Source organism: Notolabrus celidotus, chromosome 13, assembly GCF_009762535.1.
Source record: "Notolabrus celidotus isolate fNotCel1 chromosome 13, fNotCel1.pri, whole genome shotgun sequence".
NCBI classification, from domain to species: domain Eukaryota; kingdom Metazoa; phylum Chordata; class Actinopteri; order Labriformes; family Labridae; genus Notolabrus; species Notolabrus celidotus.
Window position 1 is genome coordinate 6,424,937 of NC_048284.1, and position 12,510 is coordinate 6,437,446.

At 40.2% G+C, this 12,510-nt stretch overlaps 1 protein-coding gene across 1 annotated transcript in view; it reads left to right on the forward strand.

The window, feature by feature from the left end:
• Positions 1–11,630, forward strand: part of si:dkey-71h2.2 (low density lipoprotein receptor adapter protein 1) — a 62,049-nt gene extending 50,419 nt beyond the window's left edge. The window contains exons 7-9 of the mRNA XM_034698985.1: positions 40–167; positions 2,304–2,338; positions 10,940–11,630. Of these exons, the coding sequence (XP_034554876.1) occupies positions 40–167; positions 2,304–2,338; positions 10,940–11,045 (269 nt within the window). The 3' untranslated portion in view covers positions 11,046–11,630. The remainder of the gene's footprint in view (positions 1–39; positions 168–2,303; positions 2,339–10,939) is intronic.
• The last annotated feature ends 880 nt before the right edge of the window (positions 11,631–12,510 follow it).

A 12,510-nucleotide genomic window follows, 5' to 3' on the forward strand; every position in this document is an offset into this window, starting at 1 on the left:
TTCTCTTTTATTTTGTCCACACCTCCCCCCCTCCCTCAGATCCAGAAACACACAAGCCTGTCGGGATGGAGGAGAAGCTGCGGAGGCCCTTCTTCTCCGCCTCACTCAGCTCGCCCTCACCTCGCAGTAACCCGACCAGAAGGCGACCAATCAAACACGACTCATGGGTACGTCACGATGCTTGTTAACACTTCAATATTGTTTTTCACGTGTTTAAAAACCTGATTGTCTTCAATTTACAAGGTCCTCTGTCAAGAGACTATTACCTAAAAGCATCACAGAGCTGATGGAGAGATAATCCTTGGTACTGCATCAATTTGGGACTCTATCTCCTGAGACACAGTTAAAGCTTATATTTAACTCAAGATCAACATTTTCTCTTTATGCACTACTTCAAGTGTGAGCCAAAGTATCATCCAAACAGGAGAAATAATGGGAAACATTCAGTATACATGTAGTATACAGGAAAAATACGACAAATCAACAAATTAATGTACCAAAAATTGTCTCCAGTTAAACAAAGACTAAATTGTGGTCACTGTGTTTGAAGCCAATGAGGAGCTAGTAATGGTGAACTTCCAGATGATGCGTGTTCGGTCCTCCACAGCAGCAGAGCTGACAGGTTTCACTCTATTCAGTCTGTGTGTGTGCTTATACTGACTTTGCTTCATCTGCTCCATCTCAGCTCCAACAGTCCTAAGCCCTCCACAGCAGATAGACAAGACTCATGTTTGACTTCAGTGTTGACTTGTTTAAATATTTAGTCTGTAACTATCCCTCTTTCCAACCTCAACTCAGTCTCAGCAGATGTGTGTCTAACATGAGTCTGGTGCTGCTGGAGGTTTCTTCCTGTTAAAGGAAGTTTGTCCTTGCCACTGTAACTTGCTAAATACTAAACACTGCAAAGTGCTCTGCTCATGGTGGATTAAGATGAGATCAGACTGAGTCCTGACAGTAAGATGGGACTGGATCTTATCCTGTCTTGACGTTGGGTCTTTGTTAATAATAGAACAGTCTTGAGATAACCATTGTTGTGATTTGGTTCTTTATAAATAAAGATTGATTGATTGATTGGTAAGAGTAATTTCACATCATCCCTTTCTTTAATGTTTCTTCTGCTCTTTGTCCTGATGTCATGATGTTTTGATGTTTTGTGTGAAGCACTTTAAATTGCCTTTTTAATAAAATGGGCTTAAAGATAAGATAAGATATAATTTTATTGATCCCCAGGGGGAAATTTGGTTGTTGCAGCAACTTAGACATAAGTGCTGTCAAGATTAAGTTTCAATTAGTAAAATAAAATAAGTGAAAATAAAAATACATCCAAATTTAGATATATACAAATATTACAAATGGTTTGTTTACAGATAAATATACCTTGCTTTGAGTGTAGTATTCATGCAGTATACATTCAGATATAAAGTAGGATAAAAAGACTCTTAACCTCAGTAGGTTAATGTAACAAAGACAACTCATAATGTTCTGTCTGGATCCATGAAAAGTAGAAGTTGGTTTTACATTATATGATAGAAGAAGCTCTTGCGAAATATTGGATGGTTTCTGACTGTAAGTCAGTTTTCCTTCAGTTATTTTTTTGATTAATCTGGATGTTTTTATTCCAGTATTTTCTATAAACTTCTAATTTTAGATTTCCATGTGCCTGTAGGTCATGATTCACATCCCTTGGTGTACACTAACACAGTCTGACCACTAGGTGTCACCATTTTCATTTGAATATCTGAGCTTCATGTTTCCTCCCTAACAGGGTTCAAATAATGGAAAAAAAAGAATGCTTTATTTCAATCAGATAGTCCAACTTGATTTGTTAAACACCACTCTTTACATCCGGATACATTTCTTATAAATTGAAGTGAAATTGGAGACAGTGATATATGTTTACATTCATCAGCAGCTCATTAACCAGAACAGAGGAAGAGGATTTAATTGATCTGGACTTCTTTCCTTTTCTTTAAACAAGTGCAGTGGGAGAAAACAACAACACATCCCTGTACTTATATTTATAGATTCCCCTCCATTATTAGTTTGTAAAAAAAGCCATAAAGATATTCAATTGAATACAGTAATAATGGTTTAAACAAAGAGAAAAAAATCAGCATGAACAACATCACAAAGACTGCCTGATATTTGACTCTTTGGCTCATTTATTCCTGTTTTCTTTCTCTTGTATGAAATAAGTCATATACACCAGCTGACTAAGTGAGTCTGCACAGAATCAGCAGTATTGTACTGTAATGTAAAATAATCCAGGCATGTATTGATTCATATTCTTTCTGTTCCAACAGGACGTGGATGATGGACTCGAAGATGCCTTCTCAAGGTAACCTTTAAATTTACATCAGGGACTAAATTCCCAAACGTTCACCCCAAAATAAACACCCCTGAAACTCTCCTTCTGTTGAGCATCGTCCTGAAAGAGGACACACTCATCTTCTGAATCACGCTGGCTGTTTATGACAGCTGCGGTGAGGTTGACGGTCAGCTGTCAGAAACCTCTCAGATTATTTTAAATAACAAAAAGCTCCACTCGACAAACTGACTGACACTTTAATTGAATAATAAAAGTCACACTAAAAGACAGACAGAAGGACAGACAGACGGACGGGGACAGTGGTCTCCCTTTTTTTAGGTAACTACGCAGAAAGACGACACTGCATCCATGGCAACAGTGTGATGTAGAAAGGATGAATGAAAACGAGTGTCTGCAGGAGTGCTGTATTGATCGAACACTTCATTTAGTGAATCTGTCTGAACTGTTCGTCAATGACTTGAGCCGTTAGAAATGATGAGATACTTAAGAGGTATGAAGATGTGATGAATAGATACAGTATATATTCTTTACTGACTCCTCTCCTTCACACCTGTCTAATGAAACAGACGGGAACAGTATCTTATATAAGTTCTAACAAAAGGAGATGTGCTGTGTGAGTGCAAAGAACAGCCTTGACTTTAAATCCTGCCTCCAACAAGGCAAATTGCAAATCATGGTTTAGTATTTTGGGGTGGCCAATCAGATTTCAAGTAGGGGCCATGCCACCCTTGGCCTTCCCTCTGGCCACGCCTCTTGATAGAGCAAAATCATGAAGCAAGAATGATCATTCAGAAGGGACTTTAATCCACCCCTAATCCAAGTTTTTGTTCCACCAAATAACTCATACACCATCACTCAACTCGTAACCTTTCATACACACATGCATGCAGCCCAAAGTGCTTCACAAAAGAACAGAGAGGCAGGAAACTACAGAAATGGGTGAAATAATAAAAAACATAATTAAAAAAAATGCTTAAAAATTAATAAAATCAATACAGTCAAATTAATAAAATAAGTAAGGGTAGAAAACAAAATTAAAAATCAATTAAAGTGAAATGATCTGATAAATACAACAAATAAATAAATAGATAACTAAATAGATAAGATAAATAAATGTTGTTAAATCAATGATTATGATAATGCAGTCCAGGGATATAAAAGAGAATACTCCAAATTAAAAGCCAGATTAAAAAGGGTAGTCTTAAGTTTGTTTTTAAAAAATGACTGACATGAAATTAACAATTTTCAGTGTATTCTTTTATCAAATGTGTCAAAATAGCTTATTTGTTTATACTGGAAACCAACTTCTATCATTGAAGAGTAAATTAAACCACTTAATTTATTAAACTTTGGTGTTAGAGCCATAGAGTTATTTGAGTGTATGTGCCTTTAATTGTCATGCTGCAGGTAATTGGTGCTGCTAAATGGGAGCAACTGAGCATGTGCGATGGACAAGGAGCAACATTATTTTCTAACCGTAGCTTTGTTTGGTTTTGTATAGTTTTGTCGCTTGTGGAATTAGAAGTTAATAGTGACTAGAGAAGTGAATTTTGAGTAAACCTGTTTTACAACGCACAAGTCAACAGCCCGTCCTGCAGAAGTGGCAAAGAAGGTTTTTGCTAAAAGTCACCACTACATTTGGTTTTATTATACAGCACTGTAGAACAATACACACCAACTAGGCAACAACAAGGATTGTGCTATCCTACTATGAGGCATTTTATGTTTAATTTTGTTTTTAAGTATTGCAATAGCAATACAAGGTGTCATCAGCCAATTTTATATTAATCGAGTTGATTCACTAAAACACCCTTTTTTAAATTTCCCATGGTGCACTTTAGTGTGGAAATAACAGTGTGTGAGTTTATTCTATTTGAACTCTTGACTCACACATGTGCAGATCAAAATCAGCATAGAAATAAGAAGCACTGCTTTGTCCTTTAGGGGGGCGTTCCTCACAGGAGCTTTAAGTCATCGCTCACAGTTTCAATGTCTGTCTGCTTTTTCTAATGTTACAGTTTTTGGCATTTTTTGCTTTTAATGGATATGAGAGCTGAAGAGAGACAGGAAATGCAGGGAGGAGAGAGAGGGGGAAGACATGCAGCTAATGGTCGAGGCCAGGAGTCAAACCTGTGACCACTGCCACAAGGACTATAGCCTCTGTGTATGGGGTGTGCGTTTAGACCGCTATGCTGGGGCGCTGGTGGCCCACCTCCCATGTATAGAGGCTACAGTCCTCGTCGCAGAGGTCACCGGTTCGACTCTCGGCGGGTCGACTGTTTGCTGCATGTCTTTCCCCGCTCTCTACTCCCCACACTTCCTGTCTCTCTTCAGCTGTCCTGTCATTAAAGGCAAAAATGCCTCCAAAAAAACAGCATAACTTTAGACCGCTAGGCCAACAGCACCCCTGCTTTTTCATGTTTACATAATTCCTACGTTTGCGACATCCTTCCTGAACCCAGATCAGATCCTCGGCTGGCACCATTAATCAGAGGATAGCAGATAGTCAGCTTCAGCTCTGTCTGACTGAATCAAAATAATGTGAAAGATGGACCCTGGTCTCAATCCAAAAAGGAAAATGTACATATGCTAAGTGAGGAAGCGTTGCTTATTTGCATGTAATAATGACTCATATTTATTGTAATAGATTTGGACTTTCGGGATGTGCATATTGTGAATGCTCACATTGTGATACCAGTAAAAATGCATTGCGTTGTGCAGCTCATTTCACTACATTGCAGAAGACATGCATAACTAGTAAGCCATGTGAACTCTGCTGAGGTCACTCTGCTGCTTTGAACAGATGCAGGAAACAGCGGCGACTCTTGCTTCCTCCTCTCCTGACAGAGCTGTCTGACATACAGAAAGCAAATGCAGACAGCGCTGTGTTAAACTGCATCAACACTTTATCACTGAACTGAGATCACAATGCAACACTTTGTTCTCTTTGAAAGAGTGATAGCGTGTGAAATTGTCATTTCACGGCTGTGAGATGCCTGCAGAGCGACTACAGTGTGAGTCTCAGATCAGGAAGGTGTGATGAAAAGAACTGTCTGCAGTGTCACTGTGCATACACGCACATTTTGTGTTGCAGAATATGCTTGTGGCATAAAATCATGACACTTTTTGCTCTAAAAATCCCTCCTAACTCATCCAAACTCTGTGGAAATGTCCATTCATGCACAGAAGCACTTCTGAATATAGTCCAGTGGATGTGTGAGGCCTCTCCATGGCTTTTAGGCTCAGCTGATGTGTGTGTGTGAGTGTCCTGCAGAGCCGCTTCAATCCTCCTTGAAGAGAAAAGAGCAGAGGAGGTAGGGATAGGGCCTCTCACATTAAATAGAAAGCTACTCATTAGCTTGTATTGCCTGAGGCTCACAGATCTGTGTGTTGGCCCAGAGCATGAAAACTCTTTAGTCAAAGCAAATGAGTAAATGAGGGGCAGAGATTTCAAATACAGGATGTGGAAGCTGCTGCCAGTTGAAGGAGATCAAAAGAGGAGGGTAGATCAGCACCCGGGATGTTCTCAGCAGGGGGGAGGAAACTCCAACCTCGAGTCAGGAGTGTGTAGAGGAAGGTGGAACATTTAAGATAAATGGTAAAGGATTTTAAAGTGTAGAGGAGGTAAGCGTTGATGTCAAGCTAGGCCATGACCGTGCTTAAATGTAGGAGAAGATCCGTCTTGAAACACTGGAGACTCTGCATCATGTTGAGTTGTCGTGGCTGGCTGTGACAGTCCTCGGTGTTGCATAATACATTTGGGAGTGCTTTTAAAATCAGAAGAGGAAGGTTGTAGTCTTTGTCTGTATAAACCTTTTCTAAAGTTGGAGGGAGGATGAGAAAATAAAGATAACACCTTTGACAATATGATCACACATGCACTAAAAACTTCAGTGCAAAATCCCCAAAACTCCAGAGTTTTAAAAAAGAAGCAAGAACTGAAAAAAGTTACTGAATACAATAACTAACAGTGTGTGTGAAACAGCTTTCAATGTTTGGTTGTTTGAGTCTGCATTTTATTCCCTGTCCTCGGCTGCAAACTCAGTCCTTGGAGGATCTTTACTTTGCTTATAACAAGAAATATTAAATAGTAAGAAGTCAATGACAATTTTTTTTGCCCAAATGTGAAAAAACATCTAAGCAGGGGCGTGTACAGACTTTTTTTGAGTGGGGTGGCCCAATTGGTGCACCTGCAGAGGAAGGTGTGGCCAGGTTTATGTGAAAATACACAAATGAATAGACTCTGTTCTATTATTAACAAAGACCCAATATCAAGACAGGATGAGATCCAGTCCCATCTTACAGACAGGACTCAGTCTGATCTCATCTTAATCCACCATGAGCAGAGCACTTTGCAGCATTTAGCAAGTTACAGTGGCAAGGACAAACTTCCTTTAACGGGCAGAAACCTCCAGCAGGACCAGACTCATGTTAGACAGACATCTGCTGAGACTGTGTTGGGATTGGAAAGAGGGATAGAGGAGATGAAGAGAGAGAGAGATGTAGTAGCTATAGCAGCTGGAGTCTGGCACGTCCATAGCAGCGACTCAGAGGAACCTATAAGACAAGGGAGCTCAGGGAGTCTGTGTAGTATCATACAGCTGTCATATTCCTGTGTTTGATTAGTTGACTTTAAAAAAGACACACACCAGAGTAGTGTCACATACATCTTCTTAGCTTATTCCTTTGAGAATCAGAGGAGACAGTGTTTGTCCAAAGACACAATTGTGTGCATTAAAATGGGCTTCAATTAAATATAAAGAAATATACTGCCAGCCTGTTAACACGTCTCAAATAGTTAATTTTAACACAAGTCTCGCCTCTGACAGGGCAAATAGCTGATTATTCAGGGTTTTGGGGTGGCCAAGAGGGGGGACAGTGCTACCCAGGGCTCTGGACACACCCCTGCGTTTAAACCTCCTGTGGGGTAATTTTGGTTTATGTTGATTTCGGCGCCCCCTGTGGACAAAGACATGTCTTATCTCTTTTAACATATGTAATATAACACATATAAGAAGTGACCTTGAAAATGTTTTCACCTTGCTTTCTTGCTTCAGTCATCAAGATGAGTGGAATGAAAGGCCAGTTCCTGCAGCATGCTGTTATCACTTCATCTGACACCTACCCTGTAGTAGCAGTTTCAAGCATTAAAAATAACTAATCTTTTTTAGCTGGTGGTTAAATTTGCTCTTTAAGAAAAGGCATCATTTTCCATCTGTTGCATAACCAGCCAAAAACTTCTCACTGTAGCTTTAAAGAACGTAAAAATACTTAAAGCACCTGTTATGAGTTCTTATTTTATTTTATAAAACAGACTTTAATTAACAGTGTTGCCTTTTTATGATTCACAAATGCTAACAAGACCATCAGCAACAAGATTCAAAGTTCATGTGATTATTAATGTCTGTTAGCAGTATGAGGGGGTAAGTGTCAGACCAGATGATTGACAGCACTTTTTCCACAACAAACATTCACTGTGAGTACATCTGATTTGTAGAAATCAGGATGTGGTAATTTACCAGAGAGCACTACCTACACATGGACAGGATGAGATCAGCAAAGAGACGAGAGGTATTACTTTGTCCACAGGAGGGCGCCAGAATCAACACAAACTGAAAATTCCTCACTGGAGCTTTAATGTTTGGTCTTTGTTTGTTTTTGTCTCTTGGCTGATTTGTCCTTTTTTTTTTTAAGAGCGTGTGAATTTCAAGCAGTCTTAGGTGTTCAGTTGGTTGCTCTGTATGTTATTGGTTCATTGTAAACCGTGTGTGAAAGCAGCTGCACAGCCTCTAGGGGGCGCTAGCAGTGCTATGTAGTCCTCTAACTTGAGCTTTTGCAGCAGTCAAACCAACCTCTGTGTTTTTAATGAAGTGTTTGAACACGGGTCAGGGATCACGCCTCGGTGAGAAAGAGGAAAATGATTCGAACTGCGGCTCTGTGCTCACAACTATTGACACTGACTTAATTAAGTGGTTAGATTTATATTTAAGGTTCCTAAATGGACAGAGACCTTTGAGTAAAGAGGACTATTATGTAAGAGGAAGCTTGCTACTGAGGTGCTTTTAATAATTTAACCTCATCTAAATGTCATGAGCTTTTTCTTATTGTCGTTTTAACCTTCGCTGAGTGTTTCAAACTACACACACTGACAGTGCTTTCAGTCTTTCACAACTTCCTGTTATGAGAATCTGATTGTTTTAGATGAATCACATCACAAATAAACCATGTACCATAGTCATGATTTCCTCTTTCTTCTACCTGGAATGCAGCAACATGGAGGTAGAGGAGATGGACACCGGTAAGTTACACGTGTTCTTTTCATGCATTGTTCTGCATGTTGCAAACACGCGTCCTTGTGCAATGTCATCCTTAATGAAAAAACAAAGTCTTCCTCATCCTTGTTATGAGCTGGCATGTCCCAGGGAACCCTCATGTTTGGAAACTACATCCATCTGTCCATTTATTTTTACTCCAACTGTGCTGAGAGCTACCCTCACCAACTGTGATGTAGCTGTCTGTGTGCCTCTCCTGCATCCACAGCTTTTCATTCTTATGCACTTTGTCCACTTTTCCCTCATCCCCCTAACTTAAGTTATCACATTTCATCTAAAATAAAGGCAGCCATCCCATTTTTGCATCCTGTTGTACAAAAGTGAAGCCAAAATACCCTTTGCATTAATACGCTAATGTCTCGCACTGGCGTCACTTTTGGAGCCAGGGAGTGTTAATGTAATTATTTGTTTTGGGCTCTTATTCCTTTATTACTCAGTATGTTTACATGCACAGTGTAGTGGAGCTGCGGTTATAGCTTGATTAGGAAATTTCATTGGACGACTGTCCTTCCTCCAGTTTACGAGCACCAGGCGGGAATCGATTTACTGACAAATAAACCGGTTGTATGTTGAACAGTGAAAACATGGACAGCTTTAAAGCTTTGTACCTTTATTACATACGATACAACAGCTTCATCTTGTTTACTCTCCTTCTTCTTCTGTTGACATTTTGTTTACTACCCGGCTTCCTTTTACACATTTATGCTGTTTGCATGCACCCAATGCCTAGGTCAGTTTGGGTCAAGTTGAGGTGTAGACAAGGGCGTAGGTTTGATTTTGACATTGGTGGGGACATCCGCCTGCAACAGAAACAATGTTTTGCATTCATTAGTGGTTGCCTATGAGGGGGGGGGTCTATTTTCCTCTGGTGACTTACACTTTGTTAAAATAGCTTCCAATGTCCATCTTTCTTTTCTTGCCTGCCAACATCCTCAGACATGAGTGCACCGTCAACACTGCAAGCAAAACCTGCAAGCGAAACAGCCTACAGGGAGCTAAGCCAATGAAAAACTGACCGGTCTCAAAGATGTATTTGGGAAAGGATTTAACCCTTTGTGTGCCGCATGAAGCACATTTTTTTTTCCCTTCAACTTTAAAATGGGTGGGGACATTTCAGCCATCGTTTGAGATTGGTAGGGACACGTCCAAACGGTCCATACACAACTCTACACCACTGGGTGTAGATAAATCCCAAACGGCATTATCTAGGTTTGTTAGTCTGACTTTGAAAAGTCCAATTTAGTGTGATTTCAGTCGGACTAACATGTTTACTGTGACAAATGCAATAAATTAACATTTTTAACATCATATAAACGTACTGATTGAGAGCATAGGAATGTGGATAGAGTAGAAAACAGGGTACAACGAGGAGAAAGGATGCAGGTTGGATTTGAACCCAGGTCGCCTACTTTGAGGACTGTGGCCTCTTTAAAATGAGGAGCATAATCCAACCACTGAGCTAAACCAGCACACCAAAACCAGTGGAAGTATCACTGCACATCCTAAAGCATTGTTTATAACTATTACTACAGTGACTGATTTAATCCTGACAGAAAAGCTACAATAATCCTGCTGCCAATGAGAATTATTGCAGCATTGTGAGGTTAATAACATGTTGCTGTATTGTAAAAATGAATGCACCTAACAAACTCAGACAGTGCCTAGCATTGACTGCCTCTAAAGATGGATGGCGCGTCCTCACCTCTTTCTGATGTGCAGAAGTGAAGCCAAAATACCAATCACTACAGACGCTTTAATCTTATACTTGTGATGCCATTTCCAGTCAGCATGCTTGCAGTAGGGACTAGTTAGTGGAGCCCTGGGGTTGAAGTCTTGGCCCATCAGGGAACCAAAAAACACATTCAATCCCTGTGGATCACTGTAGTCTACCTTGTGGAAGCTGTCTGTGTTTGTTTGAATGAATCTTATTAGTGTTTGTTTGGCTTTAGTGCCGTGTTCCTCCTTTGTTCAGCTAATCTAGTACACAGGTAGCCTCAGGAGCTGATTTTCTCAACAGAGCTGTCAATCATTGCGTGATACTCCTTCTTCAACCTGTGATATTTGACCTTTGTTTGGATTTTGGACTCGTGTCCTGTTTGTAAATATGGACATGGCCAACCTTGTGACCTTATACTGCGGTCAGTGAGTAGGAGGGGCTTGACGTGTTTTGGCTTAACTTTTGGGTAGCATGCTTTTGTTATCCATCTTTTCATGCAGTTGTTGTTTTTTATCCATTGCATCACTTTTCATAACCTCTCCCTCTCTTTTTGTGTCTCAGACTGGCCGAGTCCCGCTCCGAACCCGTCTCTGACAATGCAGCTCTGAGCCCCCCGGAGCTCTTCAATCACGATGTTTTGTCCGTCTGCAGCAAAGAGTCGGAATAACACAAGCCAGCACCACAAAAGTTAGTGAGAAATCTAGCACAGGTCCCAAGATCAACAAAAAAAGAATCACAAAAAACTGCACTGAACGCTGGAACAGAGAGGAATACACATCACGCTCCCCCGATGCACAAACCTGAACCTGAGAGGCTGTTTGATATTCTGTGGCTGCTGCAGAGGAGCCCGAATGGAAACCCTGATATTATAAACTGCTTTCTCTGTGAATGTCTGCCCGTCAACACACACATTCAGCTCAGTGTAAACAGCCATCTTCTGCCATTTCCACAACCCCACACACTGCTCGATGAGAAACGATGTCTTCTAAGTGTGACAACACGACAGCACGGCACGAAAAATGACATATTTCTACTGCAACGCGTGAAGATCAGGAGGAATGCCAAGTATGGGTCCCTCAGTGTTTGTCAGAATACTAAGTACATGGATGACACTTGTAAATCAGGATGAAGAGTCTCTCCACATATGTGTGTAAATAAGGCCGTCATCTCCTTCTAACAGCTGCTGGTCATTGGAAGACGTCCAGTGTTTGGTGTCATCTGCAAAAACAGTAAAAATTTGAATCATACGTTACCACTCAGTTTGTTGTGAGAGTCTATCCAGTGTAACATGTCATGTGATCGTTAGAAATGCAGTCCTGCAGTCATATTGTAGGTCATTGTCAGATTTTTATTGAGGGGTCCTTAAATGCACCACGAAGAAGGCAAGAATCAACATTAAGGAACTGTTTTCAACTTACAGATTCACAGTTTAAAACCAACTAAGATACATGAGAACGTTTTTTTAAGACTTAAATCCCAACATTTTACATCCTCATTTTTACTGTTTTTGCAGATGACATCAAACACTAGACGTCTTCCAGCAACCAGCAGCTGTTAGACGTCCAGTGTTTGGTGTCATCTGCAAAAACAGTAAAAATTTGAATCATATGTTACCACTCAGTTTGTTGTGAGAGTCTATCCAGTGTTACAACATCTCATGTGATCGTTAGAAATGCAGTCCTGCAGTCATATTGTAGGTGGTTGTCAGATTTTTAATGAGGGGTCCTTAAATGCACCACGAAGAAGGCAAGAATCAACATTAAGGAACTGTTTTCAACTTACAGATTCACAGTTTAAAACCAACAAAGATACATGAGAACGGACTTTAAGACTTAAATCCCAACATTTTACATCCTCATTTTTACTGTTTTTGCAGATGACATCAAACACTAGACGTCTTCCAGCAACCAGCAGCTGTTAGACGTCCAGTGTTTGATGTCATCTGCAAAAACAGTAGAAATATGAATCATATGTTACCACTCAGTTTGTTGTATGAATCTATCCAGTGTTACAACATCTCATGTGATTGTTAGAAATGCAGTCCTGCAGTCATATTTTTGGTAATTGTCAGATTTTTAATGAGGGGTCCTTAAATGCATCATGAACAAGGCGAGAATCAACATTTAGGAAGT